The sequence below is a fragment of the Emys orbicularis genome, chromosome 16 (genome assembly GCF_028017835.1).
Source record: "Emys orbicularis isolate rEmyOrb1 chromosome 16, rEmyOrb1.hap1, whole genome shotgun sequence".
Classification (NCBI taxonomy): Eukaryota; Metazoa; Chordata; order Testudines; family Emydidae; genus Emys; species Emys orbicularis.
The window spans coordinates 15778642-15803344 of record NC_088698.1 but is presented as its reverse complement, the minus strand read 5'-3'; the positions used below and the strand labels follow the sequence as shown (position 1 = coordinate 15803344).

At 37.1% G+C, this 24703-nt stretch overlaps 1 protein-coding gene across 1 annotated transcript; it reads right to left on the bottom strand.

Annotated features, from left to right (window-relative positions):
- Nucleotides 1-2967: 2967 nt before the first annotated feature.
- On the bottom strand, nt 2968-23414 carry MAPK1 (mitogen-activated protein kinase 1). Its single transcript, XM_065417531.1, has 8 exons — nt 23253-23414; nt 21267-21456; nt 16561-16677; nt 14330-14444; nt 13227-13358; nt 8349-8458; nt 6730-6857; nt 2968-3052 (listed from the first exon to the last, which is right to left on the bottom strand). The coding sequence occupies exons 1-7, from the start codon at nt 23261-23263 to the stop codon at nt 6741-6743; spliced, it is 792 nt and encodes a 263-aa protein (XP_065273603.1). The 5' UTR covers nt 23264-23414; the 3' UTR covers nt 2968-3052; nt 6730-6740.
- Between the last annotated feature and the right edge of the window lie 1289 nt (nt 23415-24703).

Genomic DNA, 24703 nt, shown 5'->3' with positions numbered 1-24703 from the left:
CTATCTAAAATACTGATATGAGGAATTTTGATGCCAAAGTTATGAAAGCAGAGCTCAAAAAGCTCATCACCAGAGCCACCAAAACAGAATTTCCTTGTATTACATGTTTATGTATTTGCATTTTTTTATCTATAAAGGTTGGAATGTTTTTGATAGTGCCGTTTACATTCCTTATACGAAAAATGTCTTTACTATTAATAGGCATATCATGTGTGTCACATCAATAACAATATGCCTTTCGGTTCTCTGCTAGTCTATGGGAATTTCCAGAAATATAATCTACAAACACACAGAATAGGCAAGGAAAATCAAGCATGAAGTGATGAAATAATTCACATAACAGTGTTGTTATTATAGGCACCTTCTTTTAAAATATTCTCCAACCTGACAAAATCATGCTTCTGCAGTTGAGACAATGAGTTCAACTCAACATCATCCAATGACACTTTGATGAAAGCAGTTAGTGGTTTCATGCCAATCTGATTCAGCAATAATAGCTAAGGAAGAAAGCGCCAAAGCACCAGATGTTAGTAAATCAAACCCATGGCTTCTCTTTTTTAGAGATGCAACTTGACAGTAAATTCGTAATACAAAAAAATCTAATATTTAAAAGAAAAAGGTTAAAAGATGAATGGGAAAAGGGGTGCATGAAATAAGCTGCCAAAGCTCTTCCTTAATAAATTAAAGTTGAGTTGTTACAAACTAAATGTTTCAATAACAGTCTTCTTTCCATATTTTTCCAAATCAACTCCTGTAGTGACCATGATCATGCAAGTGTCCAAGCATCTAGATATAGTTTAGCTTTTAGAAACCGAGCAAGGAAAGTATTTTGGTAAAGATATAATGCGTAGAAACGTCAAAAGATTTTTACACTAGTATCAACAGTCAAGTGCAGTATTGTAGAAAAGTTGTTAGCATAGGCTCTATACCAGCAATTCAATGATCAACTTTGCAGTGTTCTGATAATGCTCTTAATATATATTGTATGCAACAAAGATATTCATGGACCACAGGATTTTTCTAACAGAAAATGCCCTTTGAAGAGGAATCCTTGTTTATTAAAAATTAGTTTTGGCAGCCTAACACCTACAACAAATGAAAATTCAGAATTTTATATCTGGTAAGCACCCTTATAAACTGAGAATCTAAGTTAATGGCTTTCTAAATTATCTTGAAAAGCAGACAGAGAAGTGCTATGAGGAAGCCTGGGATAACATACCAGCAAGCATCCTTATATACACACTACAGTAACAAACGGAACCTGATTTCCATTCAAACACATTATCCAAAAGGAAACCAAAAACTAATTCTTAATATTAATGTGAAGATATAAGATTTAAATTTATTTCCATGAATTACAAGTGCATTTTGTTCATATTAGCAGGCAGTCTTTATACAATCCGTTCTTCACTGCTGCCAAAATAAAGTGAGAAAAGACAGCAGAGAAATGAAAAGCTAAAAATAAAACTAGTTTTCCTAAGTTATTTGTTGAATAGCATTTCAGCTGAACACAATTCAGAGGTAACAATAGATTTTTTTCAATCATAGGCATGTGGCACTTAGACAATCATCTTTGCACAGAAAGCTTTAACAGTCATGCGAGGGCACAGTAATTATTTTAAACAAGGCAAGTTTCTCACCACAGAGAGCAGTGGGGAAAGAAAAGGAGGCACTGCACTGGAACAGAACATCTAGGAAACTCCACATTATACAATTTCAGTAACAAATACTTGAAAATATCATTAAAAGGTATACAGTTTTAAACATGATTTAGTGCTAGCTTTGTTTGGCTGTCCTAACTCAGCATTATCAGAAAAGTTTGATAGTACTTGACAAGAGAACAGTACTTCACGTCACGAGCTCACGGAGGCTTGATTACAAATCATTATAACGTAGGTTGCAAGAAATTAACTTGAGATGCTGACGTGCAGTAGTAGCAAAAGTAAATTCAAACTTTCTCATTTAAAGATGCAGTGTTTCTCTCAGGAAGAACCCTGAATGTTATTCATTAAATTCAAATATTATATAAACTAATCACCCTCATATGAAGTGTTTCATTGGTATATATAGTAAGTAGACTGAGTTTAGTAACAGCACATTTTGGTTTCTCTGCTTACTAATGCATATGGATGCCTTCTACTAAGGAAAACATTCATAATTAGGTAAATATGCCATTGTGTTCTTTATTAATCTTTCAACACACAGTGAATAAATATATTAGTGAGCTGCCACTTTCATTCTTTTTGCATAAATCTCGTAAACACTACATATAGCATGAACTTTGGAAGTACTATACCTCCAGAATGGTACAAGTATCCACTATCTTTTTAGAAAAGGCAGGGGAAATGTAGGATTTTTTCCACTACATAGGAAAAAATGTTCTAGATGGGTAGATGAATTCTGTTAACTAAGTTGTATTCCTAGATATTCACTAATATGCTTTGTAGAATTTTTTATGTACAGAATAAGAAACCTAAACAAGTGCATAAGCAAGATTAATGCAAATGTGGCCTATGCTGTAATCTGTAATGGCGTATATATGAATGAGTTCCCATTGTGAGTAAACGGTTACTGTATAAAGGTGAAGTGCAAAAAAATTGGGATGTCACTGACTTAAAGTGCCCTGAATAGTAGCTTTCCCTAAAAAATGCCAGTGACTTCAGTAAAATCAGAAAAACACAGTTCATGGTGCAAACTTCTATGGGTTAATGAGTTATCTGCTTGGTTAATGATACAGGAGTGAAAGGAACTACTGCATCTTTCAAACCAGAAAGCAAGCAGTTAAAGTATGGTCAGCAGTGGGTGCACTTATAGTACAGTACTGCAACAGGTCAACAATGGGCATTACGGATAGGACTGTCAATAACAATTCTTCAGACTTAAAGAATTAATTGAAAGCATAAAAAGCCAAAACTACCAGTAACTGCCCTCCTGAATGGCTCAAAGGAGTTAGTGGATAAGCTGAGATAGGCCATAAGACATGACCAAGGATACAAGAACTGGGAAGAGGAACAGCAACATTTGAGCATGCCCAGTCCTTTAAGTCCTTGTCCTACAAAAAAACAAAACATGTTTTAATGAAGGAGATCTGAACAAGAAATTGTAATTTAAAGATAAGAAAAATTACCAGTGTTTCTGTATCTCACATACATGAATTCGGACTGACAAGTTGCAGCTAATCACAAAAGTCAAAGGCAGCAGTACCAATATATTCGTAAGATTTTCAAATCCCACCCATTTTTGGCCGTGTTCTATAGAAGATTTCCTGGTATTCAGACAAACTGTCTAAAAGAGAAAATTTTCAGAACTCCTAATATTAATTGATTACCCACAGGAAACATACTAAACTACCAGGAGGATGTTCTAGATTTCTGTACTTGAGATGCAAAAATATTTACGAATAATGAAAGATTAAGAGAATCATATTTCCGTACCCTCAGATCCACCAATCCAAACTGATGGAATCTTACTATCAGTACTAAAAACAGAACAGGGAGGAAGTTCAACAGGAACCAACATTCTTAAAATGTATCACCTAACTGGAGGCAAAGCTATCCAGCTTGCAGTACTCAGTTAAAAGGCAAATATGGGGAAACTATAGTTCTGAGGAGTTCTTTCAACAAACCATTGCCTTGATGGAATGTCCTAACGTTTGCAGGACAGTCACCCGAGTAAATCTTCCTCAAGGAAGTCTAGTATGTACAGTAGAGAAAACAGTTGACAATGACTACTACCCAGGAAGAAGCTTTTTTCAGGTAACTAACTATGTACATTCTTTTGTGGACTAAAGAATATCAGCTACTTTTATATAGGCTGTCAATGCCAGAGACCAGGCTCAAGACAGTAGATTTTGAATCTCTGAAAGTACTGTAGGCTTGACAGAAATTTAGACTCATCAAGACCACATACATTACAGCAATGGGACTGGATTTGTCTTTCTGAATCATCCTTACCACTTGGCAACAGATGCACAGAAACAACTGTAAGGGAAAGATGCCTCTCTCATTGCCACTGCCACAGATACTTGCTGCAAAATATGTAGTTTAGGGCTAAGATTGGATGTAAAAACTCTAAAAATGGGAGAAATCCATTTGGTTGACAGAGCAGAGAAGACAGGAAAGAGACATCCAAGGGAATGGAGTATCATCGTGAAGTTTAAACCAACTGCTAGGGGGTGAGCTTCACTAGAAACTTGCGTTAAAAGAATGGTGAAGAGTTGGACCTGCTGACAATGCTGATCATGACTGACTGGTCTGAGTGGTCAGTCAGCACTATATAAGCTTATTGTGATTATATTACTAAACTAGCTGATGTTCATTATCATGTCAGCCAACTCCATTCTTCACAACGCTATTCAAACAGTAACATTTTTTAGTGAAGACAAGCCTTAGGTGATTCTCCTTCTCTACTAAGTGACAAGTCCTCAGCACCAATAGGTGCTTCTGGTCCATGGAAGTATCAAGTTGCATTCCTCCCAACAGTGGGCACTCTTGGTGACCAGACCCCCACTTTTCCTCCTTTCCCCAACTTGCTGATAGAAATCAATTCCTATCATAGGAATTACACAAGGGCTGTTTTTGCTACTTGCTATTTCCTGGAAGCAAAGACAACCCTCATTATCTGAAGTTTCAGGACACTGGTTGAACAAGAGACCACATTCCTCCGAGTTACTTTTCATAGCATCAATGGTTCAATGTTTAGATTACCCAATTTGCCACTAAAGCGCTCTCTCCTCTGTACAACACTCTGAAAGAGGCTCTATTTCAGTACGCTTCTCAGTGACAGCCTAATTAGTTGGCCTGACTCTTCTGCCCATATAAACAGAATGGCCCAGCAGTATTAGGCTGCAGTAAAGCTCAATAATATTTTTCTTAAATTTTTCCTATGAAGACATTTTAATTAAACTTTTTCCATAGAAGCAGGGACCTGTATTGTGACTGCCTCTCAGGAAGAACTAACGTTGCGGAATGTGTAAGGGAGACTGGCATCATTAAGGTCTTGGAGCCACAAGTCTTTAGTTTTATTGGTGGTGAAGCCTGACTTTTCATAAGAGCTGCAACCCATTGAGGATAAGTTAATCTGAAGACACATAAATCTAGGTTTAAATAAGGCTATTTTAACCATTTTAAAGGTATAAATGCTAGCTATGTTAATATAGTAAACAAAAACTAGAAGCCATTAAAAGAACAAATTTCAAAATAAATTCTGTTGTACAATTGTACACAAATAATTGCCTATTCAAGCTAGTGACCATGGTGGAAGTTAGGTTGGTTTGGAGTATAACAGTCGACATTTCCACAAGTTTCGTCACTAAATTCACACACACACACACACACACACACACACACACACACACACACACACACACACACACACACAGTCAGTGTTCATGAAAATGATCTGGATCAACCATGCTGAAAACTGAAATCCTATTTTCAGTGCAGATAAAGCACTGGTTGTGGCAGAGAAGCCAACAGTCCACACGCTTCCCTGACATGTTGCCTGAATCCTGACCAGCAGGGACTCCCTCTATGGATAAGGATAGTGCTCAGGCTCAATAAATCCTTGGCCTTTCTTTTGAGGCTACCAACAAGGATGCCAGTTGTGGTGGACAGCTGTTGAACTGGATTCAGATCAATACACTCAATTTTACATAGCAGCACAGAACAGACAGTTTGAGCTGTATTCATGTTTGATCCAGAGGTAAAAGTTTGTTTCATTTCCACTTCCATGAAACAATCCAAATCTTCATTCAATGGCCTATTTAAAAGTACTTTAAATTATCAGCATCACAGAAAAGTTTTAGTCAAGGATTCTCTGAGTAAATCTGAATAATTCTGCAGGAAGTTGAGACTTGCAAATTTCAGGGTATCAAAAGAAAGTTTTACATTAATATACTTTAAACCTATTAAAAAAAAAAAGAAAAGAGGATCATTACAAAATAAGTCCAGGCGAGGAAAGATGTAGATAAAGGAGAGTGGGCAAGACTTTATAAGCAAGTTATACATGAGGTGGATTGTTCCTGCAAATTTCAGTTGTGTTTGTTTTTGGGGGGGGTTAATGTGTTATTAAAAATTGCCAATGGAGAGAGTGAATAGCAATCAGCACAAAAGTACTTTGGACTTTAATCTTAATGATTTATACCATCTTAATTTAATCAAAATGAAAATATAAAATCTTTTAGATGCCTTTGTGAATTACATACTCAAATATTTTGGAGGTATTTTCAAACAAACTGGGATGACTATCAATAAAACATTCTTGTTGTGTTTAGGTCATTGAATTCGCCTCTGTTATTTAATGTTTCCATGGTTGTAATAGGTTTATTTTAAAATAGAAACAACCTAGAACAAGATTTTGAAATATTTTAAGTTTACACTGATGTTTTAAGAGATCTTTTGAATAACATTTGAATATCAGTGTTGCCATAGCTTTTGTTCAAGCAAGCACCATTTCAATTTCACTCTTCTAATGTAATCTACAAATTAAATAAAAAGCATGTCAGAAATTGCTTGAATTCCCAGTAGGCATTTTAACATTGCAGAGAAAATTAAACCCATTTCTTTAAAACAGTATGGCTGAGGTCAAATCAGTACTCTAAAAGCAATGACTAGACATTAAGGGGTTGCTTTACAAAAGTAATGAAATGACAAGCTATGAGTTTTGCGTTAATAACTACATGGAGTTCTATCATTCCTCTTTATCTCTTTTACATGGTTCATTATGTACCTATGCACAATTTAAGATCGATATCCTGGCTGGAATCTAGCAGTTTCCTCAAAAATTAGTTCTTTCAGTTTTTCCTTCGGCAAGTCATCCAATTCCATGTCAAACTTGAAGGGTGCTTCAGCTACAGGCTTTAAAAAAAAAAAAAAAAAAAAAAAGAGCAAAAAACAGACATTAGTATTTTTTTTAAAACAAAAAATTGTCAAGAAAATGTTAAGACAGCAAATAGTCTGAAGTTGGTAGCACAAGTGTCTCATGATTCATTTTTTTATATCAGATTCTACCAAGATTTAAATAAATTTCTTAGTGAACAGCTATTCAAAACTTAAACCATATTGAAATATCTGAGTAAGTGAAAGCTTGTAGCTGAGTAGCTACCTGAAGACAAATTACAGAGAGACACTTAACCTTCCATTATAAACCTAATTTTGACTTCCACTCTCCCCTACGTCACCAAAACTAAACTAATCTTTCTCAAATTTCACTGGCAAGGTCTTATGCCAAGGTAGAGTTTTTTCTGGAAAGTCTAAGGCAAATCTCAGCTACCTTGTTTCCCACCCCCACACCTTGGAGGCATGGTAGTTCATTATGGGATAATAGTTCATAGTAGGGGTCTTAGGTCTTTTTTCCTATTGTCTACCCAATATGTTTTTCATATTACATCTAGAGAACGTGACAACACAACTGAAAAAAATCTAAAATAAATGAAAGTGGGAAAGTCATAGCAGAAATGAGAGAGTTAATCCAACTTTTTCCAAGCATTAAATATAAATTCTAAATTAGGATTGAAGTTAAGTAGATCTTCCATAATGAAGAGTTAGTAATACATTTCTCTAAATACAAGCAAATTTGCTTTCATTATAGCAAGATTAAACCTGCAAATATACTACACACACTATGAAATGTGCTCACTACCAAGGCACCATCCAGTAAGACTTTCATAGTAAAATGAGTGAAAAACAACAAAAACCTAACAGTCCTTTTGTTGCTTTTACATTTTTTGTTTTGTTTTGATAGAAAGAAATACAGACACTACCTTGAAGGGGAAACTTTAAACTCAATTTGCAAGTACTCAACTAAACAATGAAATAGCAAGGGATTTAGTTAAGTGTCATTTATGGCTCTGTTTCTGTAACTATACTTTAACACAAGCCCAATATAATTTTAAGTTTAGGGTTTGATTTGTCAGACAGTGTTTTTCCATTGTCTAATAAAGTCATGCCTTAGTATTTAAAGATTTCTGACAAACTTTCAAATTTAGGTTCCCAGAATTAATCTACTAAATCCATACTAAAATCCCTAAACAAATACGCAATTTAAAGTACCCACACTGTAAAATTTTAGCTTAACTACATTACTCGCCATTTATCTGCAACCAAATATGGTTGTTCTAAAGTCCCAAAGGGAACTGCAATTCAAATATTTCCTGGTATAAACATTGTGATTTTTTTAGATACACAGTGTACACACACAATTATAACAATTTTTAATATAGAACTGATTTATATAATTTAACTATTGGCAATTTTTCAAGATCCAACTATACAAACTGTATCCTTAAAAGGGCTTCTCTGATTTCTTGTACAATCATCTACAATATTTATGTTAAAAAAATCCTTTACCTCATCACTTGGATCATAATACTGCTCCAGGTATGGATGGGCCAAAGCTTGCTCCACTTCAATTCTCTTGTGAGGATTAAAGGTCAACATTTTATCCAACAAATCAAGTGCTAAGAGGAGAAATAATTTTTTAAACAAAAAGTCAACATATGCTGCAAGTTCTATTATATTAAAAATAATACAATCACTGGTATTTGAGGTCTAACACAAATATTGCCCTTTGTTTTAAATGCTAATTGTAGTGTGAAGATGTTTCAGCTTACCCACAATAGGATCAGAAGACTAGCCAAATGTAGTTAACAGGAATGCCAAAATTTTTATTTTATTACCCATTCCATATCCTCTGATCATTGATTTCCTGTTCATATTGAGAGGTCTCAGAATACATTAGGTTTGCAATATTCATAATACCACAGGCCAGTACTAGAATAAGGAATGCGTCTCTAGGGATTCAGGAAGTCAACTTTATTCAGCACTGAATTCTTGAAGTCTTACCCTCTCCGCCCACCAATGTCTTAGAAGCGTAGATCAACGGTTTTATGGACTTTACAAACCTAGCACATTCTGTACCGCTCAAAGTGAGTGCAAAGTCAACAAACACAGAACAACCACTGTGGGGGACATGCAAAACAAAGGGATAAAAAAACCTGGGTTTTAACTATAAATTTATTCTGTAAAACAGTACATCTGAATTCTGTATGCGAGTGAGTCCTATCCCTGAAGGAATGTTAAGGCAATTAGAACTGAATTATATGGCAGGCAACATTTGAAATTCCTACCAACTGTATTTCAGACTAATTTAAATAGCCTATGAAACTATAAAAACTGGTTAATAATCTAAATACTAGTCCTTTGGTAACACAGACCCAGCGTGCTTTCCACTTAACCAGTTCTCTTCTCAAAACTATGGTTCTGAGTCCTGATCTGAGGGTGAACCAGGAATTGACTAACATTGGTTCAATGAAAAATGTACATGTAATGACCAAATTTTTCTCATAATTGCTCTGGCAATTATGTATATGTGGGATGTAACTAGCAGGATTCAACAATAGGGAGAGAAAGAATCAAGTACTCTTTCTACAAAACTCATTTTAGGGCTTTTACCAAATGAGTCAGATAAGTCAAGCTTAATATTTGGTAAACATATGGATTGAAATATGTAGCAGTTTTGCTTATTTCCATAATTAGTGCATGTCAGCAATCTTATGAAGAATGCTTTGAGCTCTAGTGAAGGATAGTTCCTTGTTGATTGAATGTCTCTCATATACATACAGTTTGTAGTTCAACTGGTCACTTTGTCATTAGCTACTTTCTTTCCTTTACACTGAGTGAATTGGAGAGACTGAAGTTCAATTGCCCATACTACACCAGGTTACCAAAATTTTGGAGGATGTGATTAACAGGACCAACGTATAGACTCCTGACCTGTACTAGGACACTGGGCTAGAACATTTCTAGAGTTCCTTTGTGCATAATTGTCCTTGTGAAATATACCTGATCCACTACTAAGAATATTTAACTCAGACACCCTTCTGGCAAAAGTTAGGGGAGCTAGAATCCACCTTTATAGTTAAAATAGGGGATTAGCGCGTACTTGTAAACCCAGACTTAAATTCTAAAATGGACACAATCTCAACTAGCTATTGCGCTGTGTTCCATTTTAGGATCCTAGCCCTACACAGATGCCTGGAAAACGCTTTTTCCTGTACCATCTGATTATTGTATTCAGAGCTGTTAACCATAACCCACAGTAATTCAGTTTCCAGTCTGCTGACACTATCCCACAGAAATTTAAATCTGTGGTCAGAAGGGTTCGGAGATTCATTCTGCACTCTGTGAACTTATGCTGAATCTAAGCTACATCCACAAGGATGCAATTGAGGATTTCCTACTTTGCCCTCCAAATTTTAGAACCATGTCAGTTATCTGCCTAAACAAAAATCCTTGATTTTCCAAGATTACCTTTAAAGTAGCTGGACTGCTAAACTTATGTAGAATGAGTCTGGATGGCAAATTGGTCTCAGCAGTGGTAAATACAACTATCAAGTTGTTTACCATTAAACACTTTTTTTGGAGCAGAACCTACTCTGCCTGGTCATTGTCGGATGAGTGTAACATCTCTTCATTTTAAGACTTCTTAAACTGGTGGAGACTTGGACAGCAGTTGCTATGCCGAGATCTGCCCGAGCCTGTGTTCCCTCATTTAAAGTAAATATTTATTTGCTTTGCTGTTCTGGGATGATGCAAAATGAGTATATCTTGGGGTCCTCTAGAATGGATATTATCCTTTGTAAGGTCTCATTCAAGTCCTAGTCCCCTTGATTTGTGGATTACCTGCTCTACTAATCTGCTCTGTAGTTTAATCTGCCTTTTAGGACACAGTGTTTCTTCTGCTTCCTGCATTAGAAACTGACTTATTCTTCTTGTCTGTTTACTTGTATACCTGAAGTTGTCAGGTATGCCTGAAATCATGATACAGCCTTGCTGCCAGTAGCTCCACCTTGTTTCTAATTCTACTGTTCTTGTGATGGCTTCACATCTCTTGAACTGTGTGCAAGGTTAGCACCCATTGTTACAGTTTCCTTCACTGAGATTTGGGAGTGGAAACTGCATAATCTGCTGCTCTGATGGCCAGTCTGAAGAGGAGTGTACTGGCAGTGAAGCAGCTATTCCTTTTTCCAGATGCTCTTAAGATGGATCCTAAAGGTCAAAATGAACCAATGCAGTTTTTTCAAGTGAAGAAACACCAAGGGATGCTGAGGGAAAAACTTCCGGCATCGGTGCATGTGGCGAGCGCACACACCTAATATGGAATGGACATGAGCAAGTACTCTAAGAAGAAAACTTCATTCTGTCAATGCATCTCTATCTTGAAACACAAAACAATATTTGAGGTATTTTTAAGATGCCTATCACTTTGGTAACTAAGCAGTTCTAGGTCAGACAAAATCTGCCAATCTTATCAAACTGTACAATGATTTTGTGATATACACAAACATCCAACAGGAACAGAGATGAGATTACTTTTCATTTGTGACCTCCAGTAAGTTCAAAATTGAACTGGGGTCTCTGGGTTCAAATTCAATTCCAACACTTAAGACAACTAACAATTTTTAACATATTAACTCCTCGATGATGGAAAATTGGGATTTCCATTTTATATATTGAAGTCAAATTCATTGAAACCAATTTTGAGAAATATGGACTGCTACAGCCAATGAGTTTAAAAAGGTAATCATCATCATCATCATCATGTTCCTATTACGCCTCTGGCGTTTAGGGCAGTGACGAAGCTCCTCCACTCCTGTCTGTTTCTGGCAAATCTTTCAATGGTTCCCCAGCTGTGCCCCAGGTTTTTCAGTTCGGCTTCCACAGCTCTTCGCCATGTTGTTTTCAGGTGGCCTTGTTTTCGCTTGCCTTCAGGTGTCCATCTTATTGCTACTCAGGTGATGGAATCAGTTTCCATCCGAAGCACATGACCTATCCATCTCCAATGCCTCCTGGGAATGATGGTGCTCAGATCCTCTTGGCTGCACTGTGTCAATAGACCTTGATTTGATATTGTTCTGGGCCAAAAGATACGGAGGATTTTTCTGAGGCAGGTTGTATGGAATGAAGACAGTTTGGACATGTCATACTTTCTCATTCCCCAGTATTCTGCACTATAAAGTAGTGTTGAAAGTACGCAGGTCTAATAAATCTTGAGTTTGGTTTTGGTGTTGTATTTTGATGATTTCCAGACTGTATTTAAGCTCCTGAAGGTGTTCCTGGCTTTATTAATTTTGTTCCACCTTCCTGGCTGATGGTGCTGCCCAAGTATGTGAATGTTTCTACATTGGTGAGAACATGATCCTCTATCCGTACTGGTGATAGTGAGGCAATATTAAAGGTCATGATATCGGTCTTATTGTGGTTGATTTTCAGTCCAATTTGCTGGTTGAATGTGTTGTATCAAGTTGTTTTTTCTTGTATATAGTGTTGGGTATGTGATAGGAGAGCGACATCATCTGCGAAGTCCAGGTCTTCAAGGAATGAGAAGCGTGTCCATTTAATGCCTCTAGGCATGTCTTCTGTTGTACGCCGCATTACCCAGTTGATGGCAATGTTGAAGAGGACTGCAGACATGACACACCCCTGACGTACTCCTGTTTTGACTTCAAAACTGAGCTCACTGTGATCAACACTGCATGTAAAGTTGAAATAGAAGCTTTTGATTATGTTGATTATATGGAAAGGAATTCCATATGCCCGCAGAATGTGCCATAGGCTGGTCCTGTGAATGCTATCAAAAGCCTTCTCAAAGTCTATGAAATTTATGTAGAGTTGCCGTTGCCATTCTAAGCTCTGTTCTATTATGTTTCGTAGAGTGAATATCTGGTATGTGTATCCATGCCCTTTCCGAAAACCAGATTGCTCTTTTCTGAGAATGCTATCAACTGCCTCTGATATACGCTGGACTATGATCTTACACAATACTTTGCTTGGCACAGATAAAAGTGTGATACCACGCCAGTTATTACAATCACTGAGAGTTCCTTTATTTGGTATCTTCACTATAACCCCATTGGTCTACTCATCTGGCACTTTTTCCCTTTCCCAGACTGATGTAAATAGAGGGGCCAGGATAGATGCTGCTAATCCAGGATTAAAAAGGAGGTAAAAGTTGATAAAAAACTAAGTGTCATGCTTATCTATAATTTTAAAATGAGATTTTTTTAAAGCAGTTTAAACAATCTGTATGCCAAATGCTCATTAACTTTACTAGGAACTGGTACAAATCCCTAAGCAGTTCTGAAAATCCCACCATTGGTTGCTTTTTGTGTTGTTTTCCATCTTTAAAAATCAAGACAAGTGTAACAGAGCAAAAATATAAAATACCTTTGGGGTCTGCATTTGGAAACAGCCTGTTCCATGGTACCTTATTTTTGTGTGGCAGAGAAAGCAAGTAGTTTCTGGCCTTTACATTGATTATACAATTCAAGTCTTCTTGAGAAGGAGATCCAAGTATACCTAAAAAATACAAAATAATTTCTTTCATATGGAAAGTACATTGAAACAGCCACATTACAAGCTTTTGATAAGACTCAAAGATTTCTACTTTCACTGTTATTACTGCTCAGATTAATTTTTAGAAAAAGTGATAGATGAAGTAATTTGATATAAATAGCTTTCACAAACAATTCTGACCAGGTTTCATCCTTACCCACAGACATTTTTATATTAGACTTGTATCAGTCTGTGATGGAAACATTGATTTTTGATCAGCTTATAGAAAAATAGGTACTACCAAATATGAAATGAACTACATTTGATTCTCAACAAATGAACTAAATTAATCTCAATTTTTATTTTGTAATATTCAATTTAATATCATCATCAATACAATAAAGAAGAGATCATCTCTTCATTCTCCAGAAAAGTTATTTGACTTAAAGAAGTGGCTTGGACTGTTCACTTAGTAGAGCGATACTGCATGAACTCTTCTTTATTATTATTATTATTATTACTAATTTATATATGTGATAGCATTGAGAGGATTCAATCAGGCTAAAGGCCCATTACTCTAGATACACAATGCGATTATAACAAATAATGGGAGAGAAGGGAGAGAGGGAACAAGGATAATAATAAAAATATCCCACATTCACATAGGCTTATAACATGCAGAACTTTATGGTTCTAAACCAGTTAAAAGTGTTTTCCGATATAAGTAAGATTTAGCTATCCTCAACTGCCCCTCAAACTAGGCTGGTCATTACTAGTAGGCATCACAACAGAAGTATGTAGATGGAGAGTGTAGTGGTCTTGCAGAACACTTCAGGAAGAGTATTCCATACATATAATACAGTGGAAGAAAGCATGGAGACAGCTGTTGGAGAGGTGGATAAATGGGTGGCCAAGCCTGGTGGTGTTGGTAGGGATCCACCAATGAGGTAATAGACAACTGTGGAAACAGAAACCACTTTTTATAAAAAGCTTACCAAGGATATGGTTCAGCTGATCAAGGTAATGTTTTCCTGGAAAGATGGGTCTGTTGGAGAGCATCTCTGCCAGAATACATCCTACAGACCAGATATCAATAGACTTGGTATAACCCTGGGAGGAGGAGGGGGAGGAGAAAAGAAGCCCTTTTGTTATTTCATTGTATAATTAACACAGTAACAGGTTATATGTGCTAAGGTACTGTGGTTTTGAAAGATAAGGCACTAGTGTAATTTAGTGATTTAGATGAGTCATGCTTAAGACATACTGTTATATAATCATTCTTGCACAGCGAGGAATAATCAAGCATTGTGTCTCAAAAATATGAGTGAAAGTAATGCTTTACTTGGAGAAGAAATGCACAATATTTCTTAATCCAAGTAGCTGTTGCCAAATCAGGTCGAGAGCTGTGAATGCATTTTTGTGAATTCTCTAATTTCAGGGCCTGTCTACATAATAGATTTTAATAACATTTAGCTGTTATAGAACACCTTGTATCAGTAGATCGTACCAAGTTTGATTTTACCAAAATTGTAAGCAAGTTAATCCATTACATATCGAAATGTGAGACCCATAGTGCCCAGAAGCATGTTACACACTTCAAATAAATGCACACATGGTCCTTTCCCCAAAGCTTCTACAATCTAAGTATTAGGCCACAAAATAGTCAGAGTAACAAGTCTTTGGGATGTGAGTTGGTAAAAAGAATAAGGAAGGACAAAAGTTACAAAAATAAGTTTACCTGGTTACTTTAGAGCATATATCTGGATAAGCGCCATAGTATATTTACATATATACAAAGAAACATGTATAAATGTTTTGGGTATATAGAATTTTGTAAAGAAATCATGTGCGATATCTTACACAATTAAAAAAATTAATTAGCAGGCTTTTGGGAGGGTGAGGCATGAGAGGCAAGAGGAAATTGGGAGGATATGGCAACAGATAATCAGACACAGCTGTTCTGCCTTGAAATATCCTGTGAGGTGCTGATATCAGAAGGGTGAGCAGCAAGGATCCAGATGCTCTGAAGTTGCTACAGTTGAACTACCTGCTTCTATGAGCCACTTGGAGAATTTTGGGTTTTGAAATACCAGCCCTTGATGGCTGCTAGTACTGGTGCGGGAGAGGTAATATGGGATATGGTCTCCCCAGCTCATGGGGGAAGGGCACCGAACAGGTTCCACTCACACATCCCTACTTCACTTCTGCTGTGAGTCACGAGGGAAGTGTACCATTTGTTTACTTTGCTAGTGATCCTGACAGATTTCCAGGCTCCTGCCAGCTTCTGTTATGTTTCTTTTGCTGTGTATATAGGACGTAACCAGGTTCGTTAAACCTAACTGTCAGGTGCCTGCTTAGGAGGACACCACAAAATGTAAAAGACCGCCTACAACCCTCTGCCTCTGGCACAAGCAGCTGGGACAACAAGAGGTAGCCTAGACTTACCCAGATTACACTGTTACAAACATGGCTGTGCAGCATAGGAGGTGTGGGCAGTACACCATGGTTGATACATAGTTGTGCCAGGAAAAGTCCTCCTGCACAGACATATTGAATCATGTTAGCTGTAACCTTGTCAGATAAACATATCAAAGCCTGGTTACACTTAACATGGTTCTGTCTACAGTGTAAAGGAACTAATGTGCTAAGCAATTAAATTCCATGAGGAACGTGATATGTCCAAGAAAAAGTGCTATACACGTATTTAAATTGGAATCTGGTAATCCTCCTGCTGTTAAATCGAAGTTCTCTCTGACACATGCTAATATAATTCTGGGAAACCTCTACTAGCAGTAAAACGAGTAAAAGGAGTAAGTGATAATTTGAAATATTTGGTTTTCAAACTTAAAACAAAAAGGAACTGAAGTCTTACGGCCTTGCTGCTGATACACCAAAATTCTAACAAACTCCCACCTCCTCTCTTGGAAAACTAGAAAAAAATTGTACTAGACTACATATAATATAAGCACTTCATATATAAAGCAGTACTGTATACATTAATGCAGGCTTTTGCTAGCCTGCACAAACAACCAAGTCAAACCCCTTAAATTTAAAATCTTCTATTGCTTCTGGCAGCCTTCTTGGTGAAGACATCTTAACCACCATTTAAGTTGCTCAGTAGCCAGCAATGACATGAACAATATGATTTAAATGGAACTCTACTATAATACAAATCTAGGATATCTTTGTAGCATACTTTTCTTGTTGGTCCATCTACAGTCCTTACCTTAGAATTCAACATAATTTCAGGTGCTCTGTACCAACGCGTGGCTACATATTCTGTCAGGAACCCTGTGTGATCATGATCTGGATCTGCAACACGAGCCAATCCAAAGTCGCAAATCTGGTTTTAAATTAAAAAATAGTATTAGAAATACAAATTTTAGTGTTATAATTCACCTTAGTTACTACCCAAGGTATCTTTCCTCAAGCCATTGTAAGGCTGTAAGCCAGGGGTCGGCAACCTTTCAGAAGTGGTGTGCCGAGTCTTCATTTATTCACTCTGATTTAAGGTTTCGTGTGCCAGTAATACATTTTAACGTTTTTAGAAGGTCTCTTTCTATACGTCTATAATATATAACTAAACTATTGTTGTATGTAAAGTAAATAAGGTTTTTAAAATGTTTAAGAAGATTCATTTACAATTAAATTAAAATGCAGAGCTCCCCGGACCGGTGGCCAGGACCCAGGCAGTGTGAGTGCCACTGAAAATCAGCTCACGTGCCGCCTTCGGCACACGTGCCGTAGGTTGCCTACCCCTGCTGTAAGCCATGCAATGATAGGGTAATTTTAACATGTAAATTTGTTTTCTCCATATCTAGAAAAATATATACGGTAGATTAAAAACCTAATTTAACTAATCTAAACAAAGAAATTATGAATATTTTGCATTCACATGCTGCGTGTCATTCAAAGATTTCAAAGTGATTTATAAAGAATGAGTTAAGCTTCATAACTTTTGTACGAGACAGGCAAGTATTCCCCAGATGAGGAAACCAAGGCACAAAAGTTCATTACTACTTGCTCAAGTCACACAATGAGTCTTTGGAAAAGCCGTAAATATAACAGAAATTGACTAATTCCTGAATTTTAGGTGCAGGTCTATTCTTATCTTGTAGCTGGGTGGGGAGAGAGAGAGAATAGTTGAATATCAGCAGAACCACTTCTTGCTCATTAATGGTTTTCTATGATCTATCTACTTCACACTGCTACTACCTCCTCTGCACAGTTCAGTACTTCTATTTTAAGAAGCTATTGCCACCACAATGCAGTCAATGCAACAGAGGCATACTACTGAGCCATAAGATAACGGTAGACTGGGGAGAATGTAGACTGCTGAGGGAGAGAAGAGCTGCAAAAAGCTTATCAACCCTTTGGACAGACAAACCAGGGCTTAATTTGTGCCAGGGCTTGCCAGGGTTGAGCCCTGGTACCGCTAGACTTGGCATTTCATAGCCCCAGCACCTTTGGGCTTGCCACATCAGTTATGAAAGAAAAAAAATTGCTTGAGCCCCGGCACCTCTTTCATGACATATTAAGTATTAGACACACCTAGATCACAACAATGAGAAGCAGCTCTTATTCACACTGGCAAATTCAGCAGAAAGTAGGAAATTGCTTTTGTCTATCCTCTGGTGAAGAGACTGTAGAAAGTTGAACTCTAACTGATGGAGGGACTGGCAAGCCTTAGGAATGAGGGAGGTCACTCAAGGCACATTTTGAAAAGGATGGTGCTTGCTACAGACTTTCCCTTTTCCAAGGCAGGGGAGGAGAAGAAGAAAAAAAATGGTGAACAGGCCACTTTTTGTTTTTGTAAGAGAGAATGGAAAATTTAGAGACAGTTCTCTGGGAAACCGGCCAACTGCTCATGTCTATTATCTCACTGGGCAAGTGGCTGGCTCATTGAGTGACTTGAGATTAAGCCACATGAGAAAGCTTTCACTTCTCCTTCATGAGGAACAGTTTACAATATGGAAAAGTCTACACAAGAAGTTTATCTCAGAGGAACTTTCTCTCCATCAGAAAACCACTATGGCTATGAGTAGAATATTTCCTCCCAGAGAAACTACCAAGATACAGAATGTGTAGGATAATGAAACACAGATAAATATAGACAACGAAGTGGGATTTTTCCCTAGAATTGTTATAAAGGGATAATGATGCTGTATACTTAATTGTGAATTCAAGAAAAGGAAATGACAATTCCTTACTTCATATCCTGTAGTCAAAAATAGATTATGTAGTATCACATAGAAACTCAGGAGGCCTCATCAAGGAGAAACATTTCCCTCATCAGATGCAAAGTATCAACAATAATCTTAAGAGTATTTCTTCTATCCTTTATTCTGCTTTTCCATTTTCTGCTGGAGGCTGATTCTTGACAATTTAGATTAAGAATTACATTTAAAAAAAAAAAACCTAATCACCTCCAAAATTTTCCTTTTAGTATTAAATCAAATGTTTGTAATAGGCTGGTGACATTTGGAAGTAAATAATGAAGTATGTCAGGAGAATCACATATGGTCAGTTACAAAAAACAAATTAAAGTACGCATTGTGGCACCACAATACAGACCCTAAGTTCTCAGCAGTAAAAATAGAAAAGAGTTTTTCAAGTAAAAAAGTTACTAGTCAGGAAAAAAGAAATGGCTGCAGCAATTGAAAGTCTCACTTTCATTGATTAGAGGGCCTTTGGTAAGACACTTGAGCAAACAGTAGAAATCAATAGGATTATCTCCAAGAGAAAAGAGTCCCCGTTAAGTTCACTGGCATGAGCTAAACCATATTTAAGGCCTCAATGAAGTTATTTTTCTGGCATAACCTGAAGAAATGGTAACTGCTCTAACAGCTTCATTTCACATTGTTAGAACTCGGGTTCCCAAGAGAAACCACTAAAGATGCCTCTCCCTCCTTTCGCTATTCAAAAATATCCAAACACTGCTAGCTGCAAAGGTGATATCTTATATGCCTTATACCTCCACCCTAGAGGGAACTGTTCCTCTAAAAAAGGTTTGATTTTTTTAAAGGCAAAATTATTTATTTCATTTTAGCCATGATTTAAATCCATCTATAGCTATCATTTTACTGATGTTTAGATATAAAGACACAAATAGGCCAAGGACCAAACTATTGAACAGTATGCCCATAATCATGCCACTTGTGCTAGGATCTAGTAACATTGCTAGTCTGCTGCCAAATAGCTGTTTTCTTTCACAGCCCTGTTGTTCAACCATATACGTAGTAACTGTAAACATCAAAGCACCCTTCTAGTTCAGAAGCATGCTCTTTGGAGCTGGGACTGTCTTTTGTGTTTGGAGAGCATATAGCATACTTAAATAGTCCTGTAGTGCCTGAAGTAACACTGGGAATAAAGAGGATTAGTGCTCACAAAAGTCACATTCCATGTATTTCTCTTGTCACAAAAAAGAAAGTCAAGAGGCATGAGGCTTTCTGTCTAGGGTCAAAATGGCACCTGTTATCCCTCGAGGGTATACACATACACACAGATTCTTCTGAAATTCTACTGCTACCAGCCTCTTGCTTATAGGAGGCTGAAGATTTTTACCAATGCCTGTTTCCTTCCTTAAATGAGAAGGTGCCTCCAAAGGCTGCTGAAACTCCAGAGCAGGGGGTCAGAAGACACTGGCATAGGACCAATATTCCACTATCACTTGCCTCCCATGCATTATGGGACTGGGAGGGGCGGCTAACAAAACCAAGAACTCAAGGTAAGTACTCCAGTAATCAGTGTTTGGGATGAGCAAGTACACAGCTGAATGGCAGAATGATTTTTCTTAAAACTAGTGACAAACTTACAAGCCTGGCTACTGGGCTTACATTTTGAAGATTGCCTTTATAATAAAACAACTAGACACATTTTTTAAAAGAAAGCTTAATTAGGTGGAGCAGAGCTTGTAACATTAGACCGACAGTTTAACATCAAAATAGAGGCTTAATTTTTTCTATACTCCCATAATTCTTGATGGAAAGGGCATTTTAAATTCAACTCTTTCCGCGAAGTTATATTCTAGGCATAGATTACTCATAAGGAGTTTCAGATGCCAAAACAAGAGTTTCTTAGGAAGTTAGTGGGAGAGTCAAAAATCAGCCTCAAGGTGGAAACAGTTTTTTGGCCTTAACTATATAGTCATTACTTGTGGTTCTATATTATCCTATGCTTTGGTTCACTGAAAGTGGCTGTCACAGTTTTCATTTGATAATTTTAAGGGGAGGTGAGAAAAAAAATCAGTGCATCTCTGTCTATATACTGCAGGATACATTCAAGATTACACTAATTGATAGGGGTTACTTGAAAGTAAAATGAATGTGTTTATGGAAAGGATAGTCGATTCACAGGTGAGAAAGTTATAATCTATTATGCAAAAATCAAGTCTAGCACTAGTTTACAGAGACTGATCATTAACAAAAGCTAGTTTAGCAATGTTATCAAGAAAAGCTCACATTCACAACAAAAATTGGTTTCATGATTACGGCAAGTAGTTTATTAAGTCAGGAGCTCTCAGCCTTTTTCTTTCTGAGGCCCCCCCAACATGCAATAAAAAACTCCACAACCCAACTGTGCCACAACTCTTTTTCTGCATATAGAAGCCAGGGCCAGCATTAGGGGGTAACAAGCAGGGCAACTGCTTGGGGCCCCATGCCTCAGAGAGCACCACAAAGCTAAGTTGCTGAGGCTTCGGCTTTAGCCCCATGTGGTGGGGTTTGGGGCCCCAGGGTGCAGTCCTGTGCAGGAGGACTTCAGCTTTCTGCCCTGGTCCCTAAAGAGTCTTATGCTGGACATATTGGCAGACCCCCTGAAACCTGCTCGCAGCACTCCTCAGACTCCTCGTTGAGAACCACTGTATCGAGTCATTGTACAAGGGAGTTTAATTTAGCTGAAAAATGACTAATTTGCAAGAAGGCTCCAACTAACCTTGAGATCACAAGTGGTGTTAAGCAGCAAGTTGGAGGGTTTGAGGTCACGATGCAGCACATTGGCTGAATGAATATATTTTAACCCTCTCAGGATCTGATAAAGGAAATAACAAATGTGGTCGTTGCTGAGGTGTTGAGTCTTTAAGAGCTTGTAAAGATCTGTTTCCATGAGATCTTGCACAATGTATCTGTAAGCCACTGGATGTAAGGCAGCAAACAAATCCATAGCCTCATTTTAGATATCCACATAATGTGCTATATGAACTACCCATTTTTAATTTCAGAATTTAAAATTACTGCCAAGCCACAAATTTTGTTTCATTTTCACTTTAACAATCACAAAACTATTTAGATATTTTTGATTTTAAGATATGGTTCAGATCAATCTGTTCAATGATTCAGTTGTTACAGGATTAAGAGACTGGTACGTAATGTGTCAGCTAATCATAATAAAACTCTTTCATATAAGAAGTTTATTTTATTTGGCTCTGAACATGAGAAACTGTGTCTTCAGAGGATTCTTCTCTCTGCCAAAAAGTGAATACTCTAATTTAACAGGTGATAAAACTATGAGGAAAAAAAGACGTTTGTATTCAGTATTAAATAAATGTGAAAGAAATAAAGCTTAGAAGATACCAATTTCTGACCTAGGCTTCTCATGTCCAGAAACCAAGTTCCCTCTTCTATTGTATATTTGTCATGCTGGACCAATCAATCAACACCACATCTTTTACACCTAGTACTGGTCAAACCCTTGCCTGCATTTTCAAAGCAGATTCTTCCATCCCAACCTGAATTGCATCTCACCTGCTCCCAGTTCATCCCCCCTTAAGGTACCTCTTAGAGAGAAATATTTGGATTTGTAGATCAGAGCCACAAAATCCCAGTGCAAAAAACTGGCCTCTGTGTTATAACAAATGTTAGTCACGGTAGAAACCAAATAGCAATAACCCCTTGTAATTAATTTTCCCTCCCTAAATCAACATGTCCCTTTGAACTCTCAGACCCAGATGGAACACAACCTGCACTCAAAGTACTGTCATTCTATACGGCTTAGAGAAGAACTGAAGACACTTTGTACTGATGTGTAAGTCTTCCAACTGAGGCTTCACCACATGCTAAAAACATATTATTAAGCCAAATTTTCCAATGGGAGGCAAACTGGGTATAAACAACAAAATCCAGTTGCACATATCAGGCATGTTTAATTGCCTGTGAACAGATGCAGAATTTTCAGTATACAGCAAGTACACCTGGATTTTTGCAGATTTATCCTTTCAGCTCACCTTTGAAACAGTCTAGATCATTTAAGCCAGGGGACTCAGGGCAGTTACATCTCCCCACCCCCAAAGTGGACAGCTACTCTGCCATTACTGTTCCAGAGTACTATGCTTTATTTTAGGATCAATAAGGGTTGAACCATTCAATTTAGTTTTAGGATAAAGTCGCTAGATAAACTAAAGACATCTAGGCAATGCCAGAATCTCTTGATCTAGGATTTAAGAGGAAAAACATAGGAACAGTATTTTTGGACCTGTTCTTGTAAAAGCTGGTGTTCACCTCAGGAATCAAACCAGAGACTATTTGAAGACTTCTTACTGCGTAGTATCAAATATAAAATGCAATGCTGGATATTTTGACATTTTCTGAAACAATCTAAGCTGGCAGAGGCACACTAACATTACAGACTGGAATAAATAGGTCAACTAGCAGAAGGTATTTAATTATTTTTATATTGGTTGTAGGATGATAGAGAAGATAGAGTCATTACAGATTGCAAACAGAACTCAAGTTTTACTAATGTTACAAAGCTTTCCTTTCAGTTTACCAGAACACAGCAGGTAAATTCTTATCACAGTTTACTAGCAAGATGAAGGATGAATGAAAAATAAAGTGTAACTGCCTCAACATGTAAAGCAGAGAACTAGAACTATTAAAGAGAAAAAAGTGCAATCTATACCATCTTACACCTTTAAAAGGATACACATCTTTCATTTGCTCAATAGTCGGAGCTCTGATAATGTCATTGATTCCGATAATATTCTCATGTCTGAAGCGCAGGAGGATTTTGATCTCTCTCAGAGTTCTCTGGCAATACGTCTGGTGCTCAAAAGGGCTGATTTTCTTTATAGCTACTCGAACTTTGTTGACGTTATCATAGGCAGAACTGGAAGAGGAATTCACAATATCAGATTGTACAGAATATTAAATCCACTTAGTCCACAAAGCAAGAATGAGAATTCTGCATAATCTAGGGTCTGCACATCCCTTTTACGTTCATGAAGTGTATGATGGTCAATATGACATGCATTTTAATTTTTCAACAAATACTTGGTTGTATTGCAGCAACTATTAGATAAATCTGGGTTCTCTGACCAGAGTATCTGAGTTATTCCCATGTATTTAAAATTATAACCAACACCAGGAAGTATCTTTCTTTCTTATCAGCCTGTAAGAGAAGTAGGTTTAGGGTTATTTTACTTTATGAGCATTATTGAAAGAAAGGTTTGTCAAAGAGTTGAGCTTTGCATTGAGTTCTGAACATGGAAAGGCCTATGGTAATTCTCTTTTGAAGCAGTTACAAGTTTCACAGCATAGGTCCAACTTCTAAAAGTCTCCCAAACCCACAAGCCTCCTTCATTGATCAAAATTTTCAGTGTTCCAGTGAAATACAGCTATTATGAAAGGTCTTGATTGTAGGAGAGAGATGTTTTCACACACAGAAAGATATAATCAGAGCCTTGTTTGGGATTGTGAGGAAGAAGATCTTGAATTGGACTTCATTCAACGGAAAGCCAGAGCATGGAGCAGAGAACCCAGTTAATGTGTTCAGTGACCTATATTTCTAAGCAGGTTAAGTGATGTAAATACACCACCCTGAGCTTTTGAGAGCATATAGCAGTGTCCATATTCCTTTTTAAAGTGCCTAATGTGAACAAATTATGTTTTATGTATTGAGATGGCAAACAAGAAGTCTCAATGAAACTTTAATGATTTTCTAAAAACCAGTTTTATATTATGTTGCAAAAAGATATAAGTTTACGAACTTCAGGATGCTTTCTATGCTCCTATTATTAAAAATGACAAAGAACAGAAGTGTCTCATTACATTCACAGTTATTTTTGTGTGAAGAAAATGTGAATCAAGGGGGACAGTTAACTCATAATTTGGTCAAAAATTAATTTTGTAAAAACCTCTGAAAACCCTAAGACAAACAGAAATGGTTCCAGAGTAGGGTTTTTTGTTTTGTTTTTAATTCCAATTAAAACAATTAGGGGTTAAAAAAGTTGTGTTAAATCAGAGAGAGCTACTAAAAATTTAGGCCACTCAATCAACAGGCCCAACATTTTTTTCATAAACAATCAAAAAGTTCCTTGAGGTTCTCATCAGTAGGCCCACTCTGCTGAGAGGCCTGAATATCTTCTGATCAGGTGG